We start from the raw sequence: 21,260 nt of genomic DNA on the forward strand, positions 1-21,260 counted from the left end.
ATGAACACAGATGTGCATAATATTGATGCTAGGACAGAATTTCTGGTTAGTTTTGTGAATGTTGTACCTTGCCATCCTTCAGGACACACACAAGAGAAGCTCTCGTAGTCTTCGGACTCCTTACACACGCCTCCATTTTTACACGGTTTAGGGCTGCATGGGGCCAAAAGGGTTTCACAGTTCTCACCTGGAAGATAAAATATTGAAATACAAAGCATTAAAAACCTTCACATTGCATATATTTGACATTTCACTAGGTGTTTTACATTTAAGATGTTCTTAGGAGACGTTCTTCCTCTAAGGAGGCCTAAATTTAGAAGGTGACACTATGTTTTACTACAGGTTTCTTCAGTCTTTTCTCTGTTGGAGATTAGTCTGTCAGTCCTAGCAAAGCAAAGCACATTTGGCCTATCTGTTTCCACGACAGCCGGCCCCTGCAGGAAGCCAGCAGGTTTTCCTGCTATTGTCTGGCCATTTGCGTTTCTGTGAGAGAGGAAGTAGGGCAAACAGGAAACATGACAGGCTACTGTTCCCACCCTGGTACGACTAGATTTTTGTTATTCTTGATATAGCGCTGTGTGGATTTTTCCAAAAAGAAAGACACTGGGAATTAATATGATTTCTGTTCCAGAGGCAGAACATCATTATCTGTTTTGTCAAATAACACATTGATAGGAAAGAATGTGTCGTCTGCTGGAAACACATCTTCCTGTATTGTCAACAGAGATACTTGCAGGGCTCTTGAGGGGCCACTGTCAACAATCTGTGACTAGATAAATGGAAACGAGTCTGCTGTTACTCATCATTTAAATTACTACTCATAATTTGAAATAGTTTAAGTATAGTAAAACCAGCAAAAACTAACAAAATGTAGTAGCCACACTGAAATGTAACGACTCCATAAAAAAAGGTAACAACGTTTAGTTTTGTTTTGCAGGCTTTCGCTTTAATAACTATCTAATTTTAACTAAATCAACTAATAATGTATTTTTTAGCTTTAAGGTGCTAAAATTTACTGCAGTTACTGCAGAAGATTCTACAGACAAAAAGGTTTTCTTCATGTAAATGCACTTAAAATATTGACAAATCATTTTGCACTTTCAGGCATATCTGACATTTTGTTCAATAAAATGCTCATAGAATGAGAATCATTCATGTACTTAGCGAATCATTGTTCATGTTTGTGTCTTAAACTAAAGGGTATTGGCTACTTAAAAGAAAGAGCCCACCACAACTTCCTGTTTCAATCAGAAATACATCAACAGGAAAGAAAGCTGATTGTCACAATGTCATCATGGTCTCCAAAATATCTTATAAATAAACATATACAACCAGAAGATCTCTTTTTCTGTCAGTACTTAAAATAGTTTACATCAGGTGTTCCGTTTGAAGTAAAATATGTACTTCAAATCCCCTGTTAGAGTTCATATTTCAATAATTTAACAACACATTTGCATGTCCTGTTATGTTGATCAGGGGTCATATGACATACAGGTTAACTAATAAAATATTAAAGGAGAGCTCCACTTAGAGAACAACAATTTACAAATAATTTACTCACCCCCTTGTCATCCAAGATGTTCATGTCTTTCTGTCTTTAGTCGTAAAGAAATTATGGTTTTTGAGGAAAACATTTTTCTCCATATAATGGACTTCATTGTACCCCGATTTTGAACTTCCAAAATGTGGTTTAAATGCAGCTTCAAAGGGCTCTAAACGATCCCAGCCGAGGAAGAAGGGTCTTATCTAGCAAAACGATCTGTCATTTTTTTCAAAAAATAAAAAAATTTGTATACTTTTTAAGCACAAAAGCTCGTGTAGCACAGGCTCTGGGATGCGCGTTCACGATGCTAAGAATTAGCAATAGGTCGTTCTTGAACGATTCTTTCATTTTGAATGAATCTTCAATGTGACTCGGGAAGAACGAGTCATCTTGGGGAGTGATTCGTTCAGTCACACATGCACAACATCCTATTAGGTTCTGTACTGGAATTAGTTCACCTGTTTCGAGTCTTTGGGTTTTTTGAGTCATTCGTTCATCTTATGGGGCTGTCATGTGATGAACGAACGACTCAAACCCGAAAATTTGTCAGATAAGAAGTGAGGTGAGCTAATCATAGACTAATGACCCAGGTTTCTTATAGCACTACAGTTTTGTCTTGTTTGTAGTGTGATCAACGTTTGTGTAAGCAGTAGATGTGTTAGGGAAGTAATACATTTTAATTATATTTTGGTAAAATGAACAAAATTACTCAAAGAAAGATTTGTTCATTTTGCTGAACGAGACTCAAAGGTCCGAGTCGGTAAAATGATCTGAACGTCCCATCACTACTACGAATCACATGTAAGTTCATTGAAAAACTCCATCTTATTTTCTCCTACAACTTGAGAGGAGGACATCGTTGTACCTTTTTGTTTGTAAATAGCGTTTGCAAACTTACTTTCACTTCCTTAGTCTTTGCGCATTCGCTTTGTAAACACTGGGTCTGTTCCGCGTGACCTTTCGACATGATTTAATAGTATGTAGCGCCGTGGACGTGCATCCCAGAGCCTGTGTTACATGAGCTTTTGTGCTTAAAAAGTATAAAAAAAATTAATTTTCAGAAAAAAATGTCAGATCGTTTCGCTAGATAAGACTCTTCTTCCTCAGCTGGGATCGTTTAGAGCCCTTTGAAGCTGCATTTAAACTACATTTTGGAAGTTCAAAATCGGGGCACCAATGAAGTCCATTATATGGAGAAAAATCCTGAAATGTTTTTCTCAAAAAGCATAATTTCTTCACAACTGAAGAAAGAAAGACATGAACATCTTGGATGACAAGTGGGTGAGTAAATTATTTGTGAATTGTTGTTCTAGAAGTGGACTTCTCCTTTAAGTTTTTTAAAACATTTTATTTATTTTTTATTTTTATTTTATTTTATTTTATTTTGATATATATAATTTATAACGTATAATGATTTGATTGATTATTAACTTTTCTCAAACTCTCAACCTGGTTTAAACTACATACTGGTGAAAAATATCACAGTCCACAAATAACAATCTCAAAATGTCATGAATAAAGCTAAACACATACCAGTGTAAGGCAGCAAACAGTTGCATTTGTATCCAGCCACGTCATCAATACAGGTTCCTTGATTCAAGCAAGGGTTGGAGGCGCATTCATTGATATTTGTTTGGCAGTTGGGACCTATAATCAAATGTTAGTGAGACACAGTGTGTTTAAGTGGGGGTCAAAGGGCATACCACATAGTTACAGTACGTAAGTAGAATCAATGATACGAACCGCTGAAGCCAGCACGGCATGTACAGACGTATCCGCTGGTCATGTCCTTACAGGTGCCTCCATTCATACAAGGGTTGGACTCACACTCATTGTTATTGATGTCACAGTTGACACCACTCCAGCCAGAGTCACAAATACAGTTATATCTGTAAAAAAACAACATCTGCATTTTACATTCGGCTATTTTTTCCTTACAGATTTGGAACCGTTCACCGCTTGGAAGATCCAATTAAAGTAAAGCGGTTAAAGGCTGGTCATAAGCTGATCTAGAGCAGTTCTTGGGCCTGATGAACAAAACATCAGGTCTTAACCTGACTTGAGCTGGTTTGCTCGTCTTAGCTGGTATAAGGTCTCATGTCTGGACAGGACATCTGTTTTAGCTGGCTAGCAGGATGGTCTCCTAAGTGCCAAAGCTACTATAAAACTAGCCGAAAGACCAGCCAGATCAGCATAAGCTGGTTTAAGCCATTTTTGTTTGTTTGTTTGTTTGTTTTAGCAGGGTTGGAGGCAATAAGCTAAGATCATGAGGCAAAAAGCCTTTTTAAACTGTATTAGTTTCTTTAAAAAATATCTTACTGTCACCAGTCTTTTAAATGCCAGTGTATGCACAGTGCCATTCAAAAGTTTGGGATCATTAAGATTTTTAATGTTTTTTAAAGAAGTTTCTTTTTCTCATCAAGGTTCCATTTATTTGATCAAAAATACAGAAAATATATATTATTGCAATTTAAAATAACATTTTTCTCTTTTAATAAACTTTAAAATATAATTTATTGCTGTGATGGCAAAGCTGAATTTTCAGCATCACATGATCTTTAAGAAATCATTATAATATGCTGATTTATTATCAGTGTTGGAAACAGTTGTGCTGCTCAATATTTTTTGGGACCTGCGATAGTTTTTCTTTGATTCTTTGGATTCTTTGATACATAAAAGGTTAGAACAGTGTTTATTCAGAATAAACTACTATTAAACTACTATTCAGAAGTTGGGGTCAGTACATTTTTTCTTTCTTTTTTTAAGAAATTAATACTTTTAATCATCAAGAATGTGTTAAATGGATAAAAAGTGATAGTAAAGACTTACATTGTTAAAAAAATCTATTTTGAATGAACACTGTTCTTTTTTACTTTTTTCATCAAAGAATCAAAGAAAAAGTATCACAGGTTCCAAAAAATATTAAGCAGCACAACTGTTTAACACTGACAATAAATCAGCATATTGGAATCATTTCTGAAGGATCATGTGACTCCGAAGACTGGAGTAATCGCTGATGAAAATTCAGCGCTGCATCACAGAAGTAAATTATATTTTAAAGTGCATTAAAATAAGAAAACAATTTTAGAAACTGCAATAATATTTCACAATATTACTATTTATTCCATATTTTTGATCAGACTTGATAAGCATAAGAGACTCCATTAAAACATTAAAAGTCTTCCTGATCCCAAACTTTTGAACGGCAGTGTATGTAAATGATACACACCCGTTGACTTTGTCTTCACAGTGTCCATGGATACAGGGGTTGCTAAGACATTCGTTGAGCTGTGATTGGCAGGTGGTGTCATGATACCCTTCTCTGCACAAACATTTGAAGCCATTGACTTCATCAACGCAGGTTCCACCATTGTGACAGGGGTTGATGGCACATTCATCAATGTTGATGTTACACATTTTCCCTGCAAAAAAACAACACATCATTATGAAAAGTGTCACATGTATGCTAGTCAAAATAACTCCTGAATCGACGACATTCATTTAGCCATTCCTTGTTTTTCTTGAAATCCTAGGCTTAAGGCCTAGCTTTTAGACTCCACTTCAGGCAGCACCACTATTCACTGAACGCAATGCCAGCATAAAGGCAGAGGTTTCATTTGTCACTTGTCTTTAAAGCACCAGCCAACTTCCCCCTTTTAAAAGATCGACTTTCACAAATCTTTTGCAAATCTTTTCTCCTTTCAAACTCCCAGATGTCCTGGAGATCTCTGGCTGAATGAGGGAGCGGGCTGGCTTGTGTGTCTGCTCCACAGGCGGGGGGATTGGGCGAGACTGTAAGCCAACACCACGGCCCAGGCCGAATGTGTGCTCGCTGGCCAGCTGTCTCTCCCCACCCTGCTTTGTTGCCTGTCTCACCTGCTGAACTCTTTGTTGACTCCCCATCTCTTCTACACTGATAAAGACCTGGGCTCAGTATACCACCTAGACTGCCACGATAAAACCACATACGCCGTGGCTTTTCCAAAGCTTAAATGACTTGGTGGAGTATGTTTCAGTTAAGTATCAATTTTGTCCCACATGTTTCTATTAAAAATCTTAAAAATAGACAAAATGAGACTTGTTGACATGCAGTTTGAGTTATGCAATGGATGTGGTTAGTATAGTCTTGTCTTAAAAAAAAAATAATGTTTAAGTTTATATCGAAATGCCTTTGGTATCTTGGCAAATCAGAGCACAGTTTGAGACACTGTTTAGATCTCATGAAATTCTAGAGGAGACATGTTGGAGTATGAGGTTCAAGCGCTTTAAGACATTTAAGCAAATATGAAAAAAAGACATTACATATTTTTTAGCAAGGCTGTAACCATCTAAATCAATGATTGAAAAAAGCATTTTGGGCAAATACAGGTAACTTGCCATAGAAATATGATTGTTTTTAACGATTATGACTGTTATAGTACCAGTTGTGGTCTGATATTCTTAAATCAACCAGGTTTCCTTAGGTTTTGAGTTTTCCTTAAGGCTTTATAGGATTTTGGGTAAATTTGGACAGGCCCCTTTTCTAAACAACCCCATTATAACCTCCCAAAGGGTATATTTAATTGACCTAGGGAGTCCAGAGAATTGTACTGCAGTGCTTTTTTCCAGATTAAGCAAAAATCCTAGGACTAGTTCACAAAAGTAGATTTTTTACATCTTCTCAATCATTTAAGAAACAATTTTGAAAGATCATGAAATTATTGCAATAGAAAAATGCAATATCGCACTAACTTTTCTTGACAGGTGACTGAATTGATTAATAAAAATGGCTGCAGGGCGGGGTTTATGCTTAACTGATTTTTAAAAAATAGGGACAATGGTTGTATATTACATAAAATCACCTCTAATCTTATCGCTGTCTACAAGAAAATATTGAGATTTAACTCAGTATAATATATTTTATAGACCTATTTGAAGCTTGACAGCCTATGGCCACCATTAACTGTTGTTGTGTGGAGATATTTGTAAAGATTTTTTTTTGTAAAGATCTTGAAACTTGAAGAGCATATGGGTTTAAAATGACAAGAGGGTGAGGAAATAACGACTAAATTTTCTTTGCTGGGCGGACTATTCAAGTAAACTTGCATTTCAAATCAATTGGACTATTTTATTGCCATTTATTGATGTATGAGGCACATGATCTAAGACCACTCACCTGTGTATCCTGGTTCACAGGCACACTCATAACCATTTATCTTGTCAATGCATCTTCCAAAATCGCAGGGATTGCTTTGACAGTCATCTAGGTTTACCTCACAGTTAGCACCTGTTTACACAAAACAGAATTAAAGTAAATGACTAGAAGAGCTTTTGACAAGCTGGACAAGTTTACATGTTTGGCCATTACAGTAAAATAGGCACCTGCAGTTCCTTTAGGGCAAATGCATAAGTAGGCGTTCTCACGGTCCTGGCAGGTGCCTCCATTTTGGCACGGCTGACTGAGACACTCATTAATGTTGATCTCACACAGACGGCCCGTAAAACCAGCACGGCACATACAGGTGAAGGACGCCAAGCCGTCTTTGCAGGTGCCGTAGTGACACGGGTTAGATAGACACTCGTCGACATCTGTTTCACAGTGTTGCCCTGTGTATCCTAAAAAGGAAAACAGATTCATTTATTATATTTATTATGACATGAGTTTCCTCACATTTAGGCCTTGGAATTTCCATGTTTTTCCATGACTCAGAAAGAAATTTATAGCCAAATAAATACTTCAGAGCTGCAAAAAATATATTCACAACAGAAATATAATGTTTTATTTAATACTTTTATGATGGTGTCTTCATACCTTCAGTGCACTGGCAGGTGTACATGTTGGGTCCGTCAATACACTTGGCCCCATTTTTACAGGGGGTGCTGGCGCACTCATCAATGTCGAACTGGCACTGGCTACCCGAGAATCCTGAGAGGGGGGCAAGAGGAAAAAGGAGGGGGTCAATACAAAGATTCCTCCGGTCTGCACCCACTTCATTCCTCCACACTCGTCTATACAACACGGCCTGCGTTCATTAATACCCAGCTGCAAGCTTTACCCCTCTCTCTCAGGTTTTCAAGCTGCTTTTCAACAAACCATCAGAGTGAGAGGGGGAGAAGGGTGTAAAATGGCGGTAAAAACCTTCCAAGGCCTCCTGACCAAGGGCACCAGACAAAGAGGAACTGTCTATTCAGTGGCACGCCAAGCCATGCCGGTTGCCTCCTTTGTCCCGTAGAAGTTTTCCATCACAATGTGCATTCTCCCATCCAGCCTTTGCCCCCCTTTCTGAGTCTGTCTCACCAAAAGAGCCCCACGCAACCCCTGACCTCATACTATTCAGCAACCCCATCGCTCAGGAACCCCCAACATTTGTGCTTTCTCCCTCAGTTATTTTAATCCCTCGCTAAAGACGTCTGCTGTTCAAATATACAGTCCGAACACATTAAGGGCTACAAATCCATCAGTGCAGAGACTTATGGGACATTTATCATAGTTAAAGCAACAATAAAACAACTAGATGTTTATTCATTTACTTATTTTTTTAAGAAAATTGTCCAGACAGATGATATTCTCATCTCTAGATATGGCTTTAGTAGACATCTATTCCGCAGACGGAATGGTGGAATCCAGTCATAAAAATGGAATTTACTGTATAATGCGGAATGTCACAGAATTTGCCAAATTTTGGATATATAAGTCAAAAGTAGGTCAGCACACTTAAATCAAAACGCAGTATAGACTAGTGTCTGAATATTAAGCTGCAAAAATACTATTCATATATAAATCCTACATGTTTTGCGTGTCTCTGTGTGAATGAATGGCGCAGACGCACAGTTTCACTTACTACACACATTCTGAAATGTGTGTGAAACACATGAAACTAGAACTGCAAAACAATTAGTTGTGATAAATCAGTTCAAAATAAAAGTTTGTTTATATACTATATGTGTGTGTACTGTGTATATTTATTATGTATATATAAATACACACATACATGTACTGTATAAAGGAAAAGTATGTTAGATTTATATGTAAAATATTTATATTTATATATAATATAAATGATATACAAGTGTTTACATACAAATATTTTGTATAATATATACATATATGTGTGTATTTATATACACATAATAAATATACACAGTACACACACATACATAGTATGTAAACAAACTTTTATTTTTAATTAATTAATCGTGACTAAACGTTTTGCAACTCTACATGAAACAAAGTCTATAGAACTGCTCTAAGCACATTCATTTTACCATTTGTTTTGAGAAAAACGATCGTCATATACACAAACAGACACATAAAGGTCTTCGCAGCAACCTGTCAAAATAAAAGTTTGTAAAAGTTTGGTTTAACTTGAAGAAATTGTGACAAAAATATATTACTCAATGTAATGATAGTACTACTACTACTACTGATTTTTACACACTGATTTACACATTATTTCTGAAAATAAAACAAATAAAAAATATATAAATAAATAATAAAAAATATATTTTTTTTATAAAATCAGTCAATTAGGGATGTTTTTGAGTATTAAAATTTAATGAAACCATTAAAAAGGCATCCAGAATAAATAATTCAATTAATTAACATAATTTTTGTTTAATATTTTTTAATTTAACCATTAAAGCAGAGTCTAGAAAAATTAAAATGGAAAAAAAAACAGAATTTGGGGAAAAATAAAACTTCATAGGGCTCTACTTTAATGTAATTCTATGAGATTTTTCTGTCTTTTTTATCATCTGCCAGGTTAGAATCTAAGTCTGATCACTTAAAAAAATAATTACACGTCTTGTATTATTATAGAGATAATCCTGATAACAAATTCTGAACTTGCTTATGCCATTCCCTGAGAGCCCCTGGCATCGCTAATCAAGATCTGTCCCATGCATCTTCAGAAAAACAGGAATTTCTTCCGAGCCTCTAAAATGCCACATTTCAAAAAGCACCCATTGTGGTTGCTAAGGATTCAGTGTGTACACTACTGAAAAGGATCCCTGCGCCACATGCTGAAAAGGAGCTCTGATTTCCATCTGAAACAGTGAAGGGGCCTAGCTTCCACTTCTTCAGCTTACCACCTCCCATAACACCACTCTTGGGGGTCCCCGTAGGCCCCTCTCCTTACACAACCTCATCATGCCTAATATTGTACCTCCGCTCTACCCCCATTAATTTATGCATGAATTCCTCTGCATCCTAAATGTGCTGTTTTTCTACAAGAAGAGCCTTTCACAAACCTACATTATCAACAAAATTAGTTTCAAGTCACTGGAACTGGACAAAGGATCAAAGTAGGGGCAAATGCAGACAGTGCAGTCAAAACTTAAATTAATTGTAAAATTAAAAATTAAATGAATGATTACACATTGCAATATATATGGAATTTCTACATTAAAATTTCTCTTAAACATTAAAAAATCATTTAAATTCATTTTTAAATATAAATTGTATAAATGTTTCTATAAAAATGATTTAACAGAAATATTTGTGCACTACTTTTGTTGAAAAACACTGACACTGTACCATGGCGGCACTATTAATACAGTAAGCAGGTTTTTGCTAGATATCATCTTACTCAAGCAAAAACTGTCTGAAATTCTAACTTTCCTGAAGCTTTCATATGGATTATTCGGAGAAATTTTAGCCGGGGCTGTGTAAGCCCGCCTCAGGGCAGGGATTAGTGTTCTCCACTCTGTTCTGTCCTGGGAGGTGATTGACCCCTGCTTGCTCACCTGTGGGGCACTCGCATTGGTAGTTGTTGATCTTGTCGATGCACTTCCCATTGTTGAGGCAGGGCATGCTGGCGCACTCATCGGTATTGATCTGACAGAAGACTCCCTCGTACCCTGCCAATTAACATAGGGGAATAAGCTCCAGACTTAGCGAGAAAATTCTGCATGTCTTAACAATCCTATTAGTGCTTCTTATGTGTACAATAAACAGAATATATTAACTTCATGTAGTCAGGCATCAGTATCATTAGTGTTACAGCCAACAGAAGAAATTTACTGGCTATGACATCACCAGCATGGGGTAATATATAGAGAGAGGCTGCGTCCTAAACCAAATACCTGGCATACAGATGCAATGGAACCCTCCAATTTGATCCAAACAGGTAGCGTCATTTTGGCACGGGTTGGACATGCACTCGTTTATGTCCAGTTCACATCGAGCTCCCACGTATCCCTGGAGACATTTACACTGGAAGGATCCTTTTGTGTTTATACACTTTCCAGCATGTTCACAAGGGTTTGCACCTAAAAGGAGGAAAAACACCCATTAAACATTTACAATTAAAATACTCCATTGTAGTAACTAGCTTAACCAACAATAAACAGCCATTTTTTACCTAGCGAGCATTCATCAACGTCTTGGTCACAGGCTGGGCCGACGTAACCCAGAGGACAGGTGCAGATGGCCTTGCCGTTGACTGGATTGGTGTCACAGTTGGAGCCTTTCTGACACGGGTTACTAATGCAAGCATCATCCAGGTGACACAACAGACCTGAAACACAAAGACACACAATGAGAATCAGTTTGTGCAGGAGTTTATGACATGAAACTTTTGTGAATGCCTGTTTTTTAAACAGTATGTCAGATTTTAAAGACACCGTGAAATCAAAACAGATGATTTATCCCACTTAGTTCATAGCTATTAACTTTATATAATGTATGTGAAAGTGTCTTTTCCTAATAAATAAATGCTTTTTAGCAGATTAAAAATACAAGCAAATTATAATATATCTCATTCTAACTTTCTGCTTGAGTAGAAAGTAAGTGAAATGTATGGAAGCCTGTTTACGCCACTAAATAAAAAAATTAATTAAAAATAAACTTAAAAAAGTAACTGCGAATTCTGACTTTTTATTCTTGCTATTGCGAGTTTACATCTCAAAATTCTGACTTTTTTCTCAGAACTGCATAATGCAAACTTGCAATTACAACTTTTTTTTCTCAGGATTGCGATATATAAACTGCAAGAAAAAAAGTCTGAATTGCGAGATATAAATTTAGACTTTTTTTTTTTTTTTTCAAAGTTGCGAGTTTGTATCTCACCATTTTGACTTTTCTTCTCGCAGTTCTAACTTTTTTCTCAGAATTGTGAGATATAAACTCGAAATGCTGAGAAAGAAAGAAAAGAATCAGAATTGCATTCTGACTTTATTTTCCTCAGAACTGTGTAAAATCGCAATTATGAGAAATTATGAGAATTATGAGAGATTTTTTTCTCACAATTCCAAGTTTATATCTCGCCATTCTGACTTCTAACTTTTTTCTCTCAGAATTGTGATTATATAAATTGGGAACTGCAAGACAAAAAGTCAGAATTGCGAGATATAAACTCTTGATATATCGCAATTCCACGTTTTTTTCCTCAGAACTGCATAATACAAACTTGCAATTCTAACTTTTTCAGAATTGCGATATATCAACTCTGAATTGTGAGAAAAAAAGTCAGAATTGCGAGATATAATTTTTCTCAGAGTTGCGAGTTTGTATCTTGCCATTCTGATTTTCTTAGAATTGTGATAAAAAAAAAAAAAAAAAATTTTATTCAGTGGCAGAAATGGGCTTCCATAGAAATGAGTGGTTTGTTAAACCAAAACATGTAATTCTCTTCAGTGCATTTGTTCAGAACTAAATCTAATGCTCAACGAACAGAATGAGTCTATATAATTCATGAGAAAAAAAGCACACCTGTGCGCCCATGAGGGCATTCACACAGGAAGGAGGCCACCCGATCGTGACATGTGGCTCCTGCATTGCAGGCTGCATCTGCGCAGTCATCGATGTTCTCACTGCAGTCGTCCCCTGTCCAGCCGTTCACACAGACGCAGTTGTATCCACCCTGTGTGTTCAAGCATGTACCACCATTCTGGCAGGAGTTGGGCATCAAATCGCACTCGTTGACATCTTCGGTACAGAACTGACCTGAGGAATTAATATATATAGCCATTCATTTTACCATTTTTCTTTTCCAAACACAGATCAAATGCCAATAAAAAGAAATTTGACCTATTGAAGCCTAATTAGTCTTTCTGATTCAAAAATGTCTTTGTTTGTAATGGTAATTATAGTGTGGGGTTTGAGTAGACAGTTGGTACCTGTCCATTCTGGCTTGCATTGGCAATTGTAGGTGTTCACTCCATCCACACAAGTCCCTCCATTAAGGCAGCGATGGTCTGGACAGTCATCAATGTTCTCCTCGCAGTTCTGACCACTAAATCCTGGAAAGAAATAAGTATAGTTTTAAAAGCCGGAACTGACAAGATTGTTCATGTACCCATTTCAAACACTGCCTGTTCAAGGTAACACTCCTAAAAAATGAACTATATACAATACTGTTCAAAGGTTTAGGGTCATTTTTGTTATTATTTTACTTTTTTATTTTCTTTTATTTTTAGAAATAAATGCTTTTATTCAGGAAGGATGCATTAAATTGATAAATATTGACAGTAAAGACTTTTACATTGTTACAAAAGATTTCTTATTCAAATAAATGCTGTACTTTTGAACTTTCTATTCAACAAAGATTGAAGATATCAAGCAGCACAGCTGTTTTCAACACTAATAATAATAAGAAAAGGACCAAATCTGCATATTAGAGTGATTTCTGAAGAATCATGTGAAACTCAAGACATGATGATGCTGAAAATTCAACTTTGCCATCACAATTTTAATTATATTAAATGGAAAACAGTTATTAATGAAAATGTTACTGAACCCAAACTTTGAATGGTAGTGTACCTGTCCAATTTTCATCCAAAAAACAGGAACATTGCCTGTATCTTTCCAACAGTGTGAAATAAAAATCAACACTTAATACATACCCCATATTGTTAAATATTCTAGCCATGGATAAATATTTGAGCAACTGTTTGCTGACAGAATTCATGTTTCCTCAGAACGAGCTAAATATTTATATCAGATTGCACAGCACAGATCCTTTAACACAAACATGCAAATTCAATTGTTTCCAAGTATAAACAGAAGGATAAAATGTTGTGAAACATTCAAAAACAGTCGTTACTGTTGTTGCGGTCAACAGTCTTCCTTTTCTGAGAAGACTGGCAGAACCAGGATTCTGTTAGAGGTACCAACGACAACAACTCAACTGATTCTAACCACAGTTTCCTACAGTTTAACTCCAAAAAGTGCAGTTATAGTATATTCCCTAACTGATCACAAAATGAATTCTTCCTTTGAATGCTTGGAATAAAAGAGGAAGAAGTAACTTTAGTGATGTTTCCTCAACACTGAGGTTTAGGTTATGTCATCTGGCATGATATGAGATCCACACAGGTCAAAGGGAATAGTGATGGGAGGCGAACACACACGCACACACACATGCGCGTTCTCATTCTCCCAACACTGACTCTAACCCAGGGACACCAGCATAAGGATGTTGTCGTTCAGACATTTCCTCATGATAAGCGCAAATATTTTCCTGCCGGCCTGTTCGCACACACACATGCAGACAGAGCTGCAGCAGGAGTGGAGATACTATAACTAGGCCAGGTTTAAATGAGGCTGAGAGAAAGGCATTCTGGGAGAGGTAGCCTATCCCATGTTCCAAAGTTGTGGGAAACACTGATACTACATTGTTATTGCAAACTCACTGAGCTCATCTGAAATCTCTACCTTCACTGTTGACCCGGATAGAAGGCCGATATCTTACTGCTGGAACAGATGTCGTCAACAGGACACTTGTGAGTCAAAATAAGCTGAGTGGATTTCCTCTGAGAGATCAAAGTTAAGAGGCTGCCATTGATCCGTCATTTAATGAACTCATTTGTTACGTAGCTAATGTCAGTTAAAGCCCTCATGATGATTAAAATGATTCAAGACCCCATAATCATGAGGAGTATTTAAGACAAGTCTTTGAATATTAGCATGGTAAACAGCTCTTAAGCCACGAAAGGGTATATGTTAGAACAAGTCTGCAAAGTACATAATCACATAAGCCTTAAACCTAGGCAATATTTCAAATATTTACAACATGTTCATGGTGATTTAGCTGGGAACATTGTGAATATTCTGTTGATTTGGGTGCTTTTCATTAGCTTTGTCTCATGACTTTGTCTCGATCCAAACCATATTAGATCTGGTAGGTTTTATTTATTTCCATGAATCAGTTCAAACTGTCCATTTCAATCAACGAAACTATGTTTATGTTATTCTACGTATTATAACTATGTATTTGTGTTTTTATGTATTATTCTGTTGTAATTGTATTATATGGCAGATCATTTTTTTGTACAACAAGATGCAAAACAGATATATATGTGTGTATATATATATATATATATATATATATATATATATGTGTGTGTGTGTGTGTGTGTGTGTGTGTGTATTAGTTTTCTTGCATTTTATGTTGGTGCATTCACTACCAGTCAAAAGTTTTTGACCAGTAAGATTTGTAATGCTTTTTAAAGAAGTCTCTTCTGCTCACCAAACCTGCATTTATTTGATCCAAAGTACAGCAAAAACATAAAAATATTTTTTAATATTTAAAATAACAGTTTTTTGTTTGAATATACTTTAAAATGTAATTTATTCCTGTGATTTCAAAGCTGAATTTTTTGCATCATTACTCCAGTCACACGATCCTTCAGAAATCATTCTAATATTCTGATTTGCTGATCAAAAACATTATTACTATTCTGTTGTAAATAGATTTAAATGTTTAAATCTAAAATATTCAATAAATAAAGAATAAAAAAAAAATATATTATTATTATTATGTTGAAAACAGGTTTATTTGATGAATAGAAAGTTTAGACAAAAAGCATTAATCTGCAAAAGAAACCTTTTGTAACATTATAAATGTATTTTTCATCACTTTTGATCAATTTAAAGCATCCTTGCTAAATAAAAGTATTCATGTCTATAATTTCTTTCCCCCCACCAAAAAAAAAAAATTATACTGACTCGAAGCTTTTGAATTACTTGGTGTATAATGTTACAAAAGCCTTTTATTTCAGATAAATGCTCTTTGGGTCTTTCTATTCATCAAAGGATCCTGAAACGGTTTGATGATATTGATGATAATAATAATAATAAAAATGTTTCTTGAACAGCAAATCAACATATTAGAATGATTTCTGAAGGGTCATGTGACACTGAAGACTGGAGTAATGAGGCTAAAAATTTAGCTTTGATCACAGGAATAAATTACATTTAAAAATATATTCAAATAGAAAACAGTTATTTTAAAGAGTAAAATATTTCAAAATTTTACTGTTTTTGCTGTACTTTGGATCAAATAAATGCAGACTTGGTGAGCAGAAGAGACTTCTTAAAAAAAAAAACATTAAAAAATCGTACTGTTCTTTTGACTGGTAGTGTACTGTAAATATGAAAATGCTTAAATATTAAATAAAGAAAAATATTTAGATAATGAACTAAATTGTTACTGTAATTTACATTTTGAATTAAATAATTTCAGGTACATAAACACTGAGACAATATCATCAAAAGGTTGAGTAATATTAATATATATATACTAGAACAATGTTATATTTTGCTGACTTGTTAAGGACTCCTACCTGGTAAACAGGAGCATTCGTAGCTCGTCTCTCCCTTCTGGACACAGGTGCCTCCGTGGTAGCATGGTGAAGGGTTACAGGGCTGATAGAGGGTCTCGCAATGTCTCCCTGTGTACTCCGCAGGACAGTTGCAGCGATACGTGCCCACCTCGTTCTCACACACGCCACCGTTCTTGCAAGGAGAGGGACTCTGGGTGCACTCGTTGACGTCTTGTTTGCAGTTTTGGCCTGAGAAGAAGGGCGTGCAGTGGCAGATGTAGTCGGAATCAAAGGGACTACACTTACCGCCATTGGCACATGGATTTGAGGCACAAGGATCAGCTTGATGGCAGTTCTTACCTAGTGATGAAGAGCATTTTAAGGTCAGAATATGCTCAACACTGTCGGGATTTGAAATGTTAGTTCATACTCCTTATATACATTGTTTAAAACTGGATGGTGGTCTTACCTGACCAGCCTGGTGGGCATTTGCACTTGTAACTGTGGATGCTGGTGAGTTCACACGTGCCTCCGTTTCGACACGGGGAGGTAAGGCACACGTTATTGGTGGGAGTGAGACATAGTCGGTCTGTGTAGCCCAGGCTGCAGTTGCACACAAAGTCCACCTTGTTGACAGAAGTAATCAAACGGCACACGCCGCCATTTCTGCACGGGGACTGGAAGCATGGGTTGCGGAACTGGCACGCCGTGCCCGCAAACATCTCAGGACACCTGTAGAGTGGAAAAGAAGCACAGGTGGAATTAGTACTGTATATATACACTCAGTATATGATTTACACATCACAGTCATAAAGTCACTTTCAGAGTATTAATCAAACTAGCTGGACTGTGATGTTTTGAGAAACAGGAACTAAGAAAGAACATTGAGATTGTTGGATATTAGTAGGTCTCTTGGATCTACTGGAAATACATTCCAAATTCACCCTAATGAATAATGGTGTGAAACCGTTACATTTTAATTAAGCTTTCAACATCTCTTAACAAACAGTAACTAGTAATGTTTCTGTGTCGAACTTGTTGCAAAATGTTATTTTTTATTTAGTACTGACTTGAGTAAGATATTTCACTTAAAAGACATTTACATACAGTCCACAAGAGAAAATAATAGTTTAATTTATAAAATAACCTTGTTCGAAACTTTACATTTACTTGATTATTAATACTGATTCTTTTTCCCTTTTTTTTAGTGATAGTTGTTCGTGAGTCCCTTGTTTGTCCTGAAGAGTTAAACTGCCTGCTGTTCCTCAGAAAAATCCTTCAGGTCCCACAAATTCTTTGGTTTTTCAGCACTTGTGTATTTGAACCCTTTCCAGCAATGACTGTATGATTTTGAGATCCATTTTTTCACACTGAGGACAACTGAGAGACTCATATGCAACTATTACAGAAGGTTCAAACGCTCAATGATGCTCTAGAAAGAAAAACAATGCATCAAGAGCTGGGGGGGTGAAAACTTTTTGGATTTGAAGATAAGGATAAATTTAACTTATTTTGTCTACAAGGAAACATCAAAGTACATTTTGTAATTTCTGAAGGGCAGTACTAAATGAAAACAAATATGATATTTAGGCAAAATAAGAAAAATGTACACATCTTCATTCTGTTCAAAAGTTTACACCCCCTGGCCCTTAATGCATTGTGTTGCCTTCTGGAGCATCACTGAGCATTTGAACCTTCTGTAATAGTCGCATATGAGTCCCTCAGTTGTCCTCAGTGTGAAAAGATGTGTCTCAAAATCATACAGTCATTGTTGAAAAAGGTTCAAATACACAAAAATGCTAAAAAAAACTAAGAATTTGTGGGACCTGAAGGATTTTTCTGAAGAACAGTGGGCAGTTTAACTTTTTAAGGACAAACAAAGGACTCATGAACAACTATTGCTACACAAAAAAAACCCAGCTGTGGATCAAGTGTATGTAAACTTTTCAATGTGGTGGTTTTTATAAATTCAACTATTATTTTCTCTTGTGGACTATATGTAAATGTCTTTTATATCTTATATGTCATTATATCTTATTCAGGTCAGTACTACATAGAAAATAACATGCATTTTGTATGATCCCTCTTATTTTGGTAAAATAATTGACATTTTGCAAATTCTGCAGGGTGTATGTAAACTTCTGACCTCAACTGTATCATACCATACATCAGAAGTCAAACATGTCCATATATAATTAATATGAAGACCAAAAGTGTAAAATATCTGGCTGTATTAAAGTATATAAAAAGGAAAATGATTATGCTTTTTTAAATGTTTAAGGTTTTCTCACAGATTTGGATTGTGGTTCACAGGTGTAATCCTGTTTCAAACGGATTTATGAAAGTCAGCCATCCATCAGCGGCTCTTAGGAGAAAATTCGAGCACCTCAGTCTTTCTGAATGAATCTGAATTCATTCACTGCAAAGACAAGGCAGTGTCTATACAAGGGTCTTTGAACCCAGGCCTAACATTATCAGGACTTCAAAGCTGTCTTCCTCCACCTCAATGCCTGCTATTCTTCTACAGTAGAGAGTCTCCGCAGCATCAATCAGGACCTTGGGAATACAGAGACGACACAGCGAAAACTGTAAAAGAGCCGCGCAGATTTCATAACAGGTTTTTCCTGGGTTGGCTTGAAAGTAATCTTTTGCCGATTTTACTCTGCGACACAAAAGGGGCCCTCCCTCGACATGACTATGCTGAAATAACCTTTTGCAAAAAGCTAAAGCCATCCAGAGCCTCTGGAATACCGAAGCCATGTTTTTGGCCTCGGGGGGCAGCCGGAATATCTCAACACATTCCCAATGCACTGTTCTCTGATCCAAACAGGGCCCCCCTTGGTGGGTTGGATGTTTTTACTGTGTCTCTCCCAGGATTAGGATGGCCAATAACTTCAACCAAGAAAAGAAAACACAGGGGACTGAGAACCAGGCACGACAAAACCATTAAGTGCACGGTGGGAACCGCACTGTTGCCCACAATGCTACCTTTCCTCCCATTGTCCTATGGCCACTCCGGCACATTTCTGGAGGTAGTTTAGGTTTTTGTGATTATTACACAAACAACACAAACATCTTACGCATCGCCAGCACAACAACAAACTCTAACGTTACGTAAGTGTCATAAATCTTGACATTGTAATAGAAAAGAAAAGGTTTCTAGCCTGTGGAACAGCCAGAAATGTTCATATTTAAAGGGTCGTAGCATACATTTTTTCATTTAATTCTCTTCACTGGGGTGCTATTATTAAATTGTTGTGCCAAAAACTATTTCACAACCATTTTCCACCTTCTTTCTAACCCTGAGGATTAAACAGTCTAAAACAGATTATAGTTGTGATGAAAAGTAAGCAGCGACAAATCTTTTCTTCCATACTGTGACATACATCCAAGTTAAACAGGTTATTGAAAAAGAAAAACTGTAGTTTGGGAACATAGTTGTAGACAGGATGGAGGCAGATCTGAAGCTTGCAGTCGATTGTAAGAAAGAGCAGGTTTTAAGTGGACTATATTGCTGTTAACTATAATGAGTGCTGGGTACATTACTTACAAATTGCATTCCATTATTGATTACACATTACATGATGAAAATTGTAGTTTGTAACCTAATCTATCAGATTACACATTTTAGGTCAGAACTACTTTTTGATCACTTTTAGATTACTTCTGACCTAATTTTTTATCATAGTTTATCACATAGCTTCCTTTACTATCAACAACATTAAGTGCATTAAATTGTTTCCCAGTCTGGGATTTGTGAAGGAATTGGAGAATTTGTGAGTTGTATACTTGTATTGTATACAAACAGTACTTATATATCACAAATAGAAATGTTTTATTTGTTGACCGGTATGTCAGTGTGACCATAAACTTACATCAGAGTAACTATGAACATGCAAATGTGTCATTAAATTATTGAAATAATTGCTTAAAATCTTAAGAAAATATACCAGAATAAAATATTGTATGAATAATATGTAATCATGTAATCTTTAAAAAGTAACTGTAATCTAATTGTAAGCATTTTACAATGTAATATAATCTAATAATTAATGTTTGGAATCTGTTTAAGTAATCTGGATTACATGCAATCACCCACCACTGACTATATGAACAGAGCCGTATGAAATCCGTTTTACTTTTTTCATAAATTCAGTTTTATTTTTTCCAAATTCCATTTTTTCCAAGTTTTATCCAGTTTTAATTTCTCTGGATTTTGTTTTTTTTTTCTATTTTAATTTTTTAACTGTTTTGATGGTTAAATAAATATATATAAATCAAAAAGCATGTCTAAATAATTGAAATCACGAAATTTACACAGTTTAACAAAAATGACATTTTCAAAGGCTCTATGAAATGTTTATTTTCTGTCAAATTTAGTTTATTTTTACCAAATTCTTTATTTTCCAAAAATTGTATGTTTTCCATTTTCATTGAATTGTAATAATCAGAAGCATCTCTAATTAAATAATTATACTGAAAATACAAATTCAGAATTATTTATTTATTTATTTTTCAGAAATTCTATGTTGAGTATTTACATTTTTCTGGTAAATAAAATCTAGTAAATATTTTTCTAGTAAATATTCCTTTAAAAATAATGTTTTAAGAATAATTGTGTTAGCAGTAGTTGTACTATCATTACATTGAGTAATATATTTCTGTCACAGTTTCTTCAAGTTAAACCAACCTTTCGTATTGATGAGTTGATGAGCTTAATATTCACAGACCCTAGTCCATTTCACGTTTTGATTTAAGTTTTGAGTTATTCAGCCACAATTTGGAAATTTCCATGACGTTCCTTTTTATACTGTAAATTCCACTTGAATCCACCTTTTTCTTCCCGTATGAGTGGGTACGGCCATTTGTAAAGTTTATGGGTGCGGCTCCCGGTCTCATCCGTGTCCAGCTTTTTTTAGCTGTACAAAACAGTTCATTTTGCTGCTTGATATTGCAAATTGGTGCATCTTACCATATTATTTTAATGTATTATCTTAATTATGAGCACACTGGTTTAAAGATCAAACAGTTTTACAGTTTACTGCACGCTGTTATTCTTCTCGTTATAGCAGATAATGAACCCGGAAGTCTCACCCAAAGGCTTACTTCCGTGTTGAGGAAAAAGTTGGATAACTGAAATCCGCGATTCTGTCCTTGTTTTCCACATCGCAGAAATCATAGGGCCCTAACTGAA

The 21,260-nt window shown here is 35.8% G+C and overlaps 1 protein-coding gene across 1 annotated transcript in view; it reads right to left on the reverse strand.

Annotated features, from left to right (window-relative positions):
- Positions 1 to 21,260, reverse strand: part of notch1b (notch receptor 1b) — a 55,005-nt gene that overhangs the window by 19,230 nt on the left and 14,515 nt on the right. Inside the window, exons 3-16 of the mRNA XM_051109675.1 lie at positions 16,536 to 16,798; positions 16,088 to 16,426; positions 12,641 to 12,763; positions 12,234 to 12,467; positions 10,885 to 11,040; positions 10,607 to 10,792; positions 10,268 to 10,381; positions 7,335 to 7,448; positions 6,905 to 7,138; positions 6,699 to 6,809; positions 4,773 to 4,965; positions 3,287 to 3,432; positions 3,077 to 3,190; positions 68 to 187 (exon numbers count right to left, since the gene is read on the reverse strand). Coding sequence (XP_050965632.1) covers positions 68 to 187; positions 3,077 to 3,190; positions 3,287 to 3,432; positions 4,773 to 4,965; positions 6,699 to 6,809; positions 6,905 to 7,138; positions 7,335 to 7,448; positions 10,268 to 10,381; positions 10,607 to 10,792; positions 10,885 to 11,040; positions 12,234 to 12,467; positions 12,641 to 12,763; positions 16,088 to 16,426; positions 16,536 to 16,798 — 2,447 coding nt within the window. The remainder of the gene's footprint in view (positions 1 to 67; positions 188 to 3,076; positions 3,191 to 3,286; positions 3,433 to 4,772; positions 4,966 to 6,698; positions 6,810 to 6,904; positions 7,139 to 7,334; positions 7,449 to 10,267; positions 10,382 to 10,606; positions 10,793 to 10,884; positions 11,041 to 12,233; positions 12,468 to 12,640; positions 12,764 to 16,087; positions 16,427 to 16,535; positions 16,799 to 21,260) is intronic.

This window comes from Labeo rohita, chromosome 5 (assembly GCF_022985175.1).
Source record: "Labeo rohita strain BAU-BD-2019 chromosome 5, IGBB_LRoh.1.0, whole genome shotgun sequence".
Classification (NCBI taxonomy): Eukaryota; Metazoa; Chordata; class Actinopteri; order Cypriniformes; family Cyprinidae; genus Labeo; species Labeo rohita.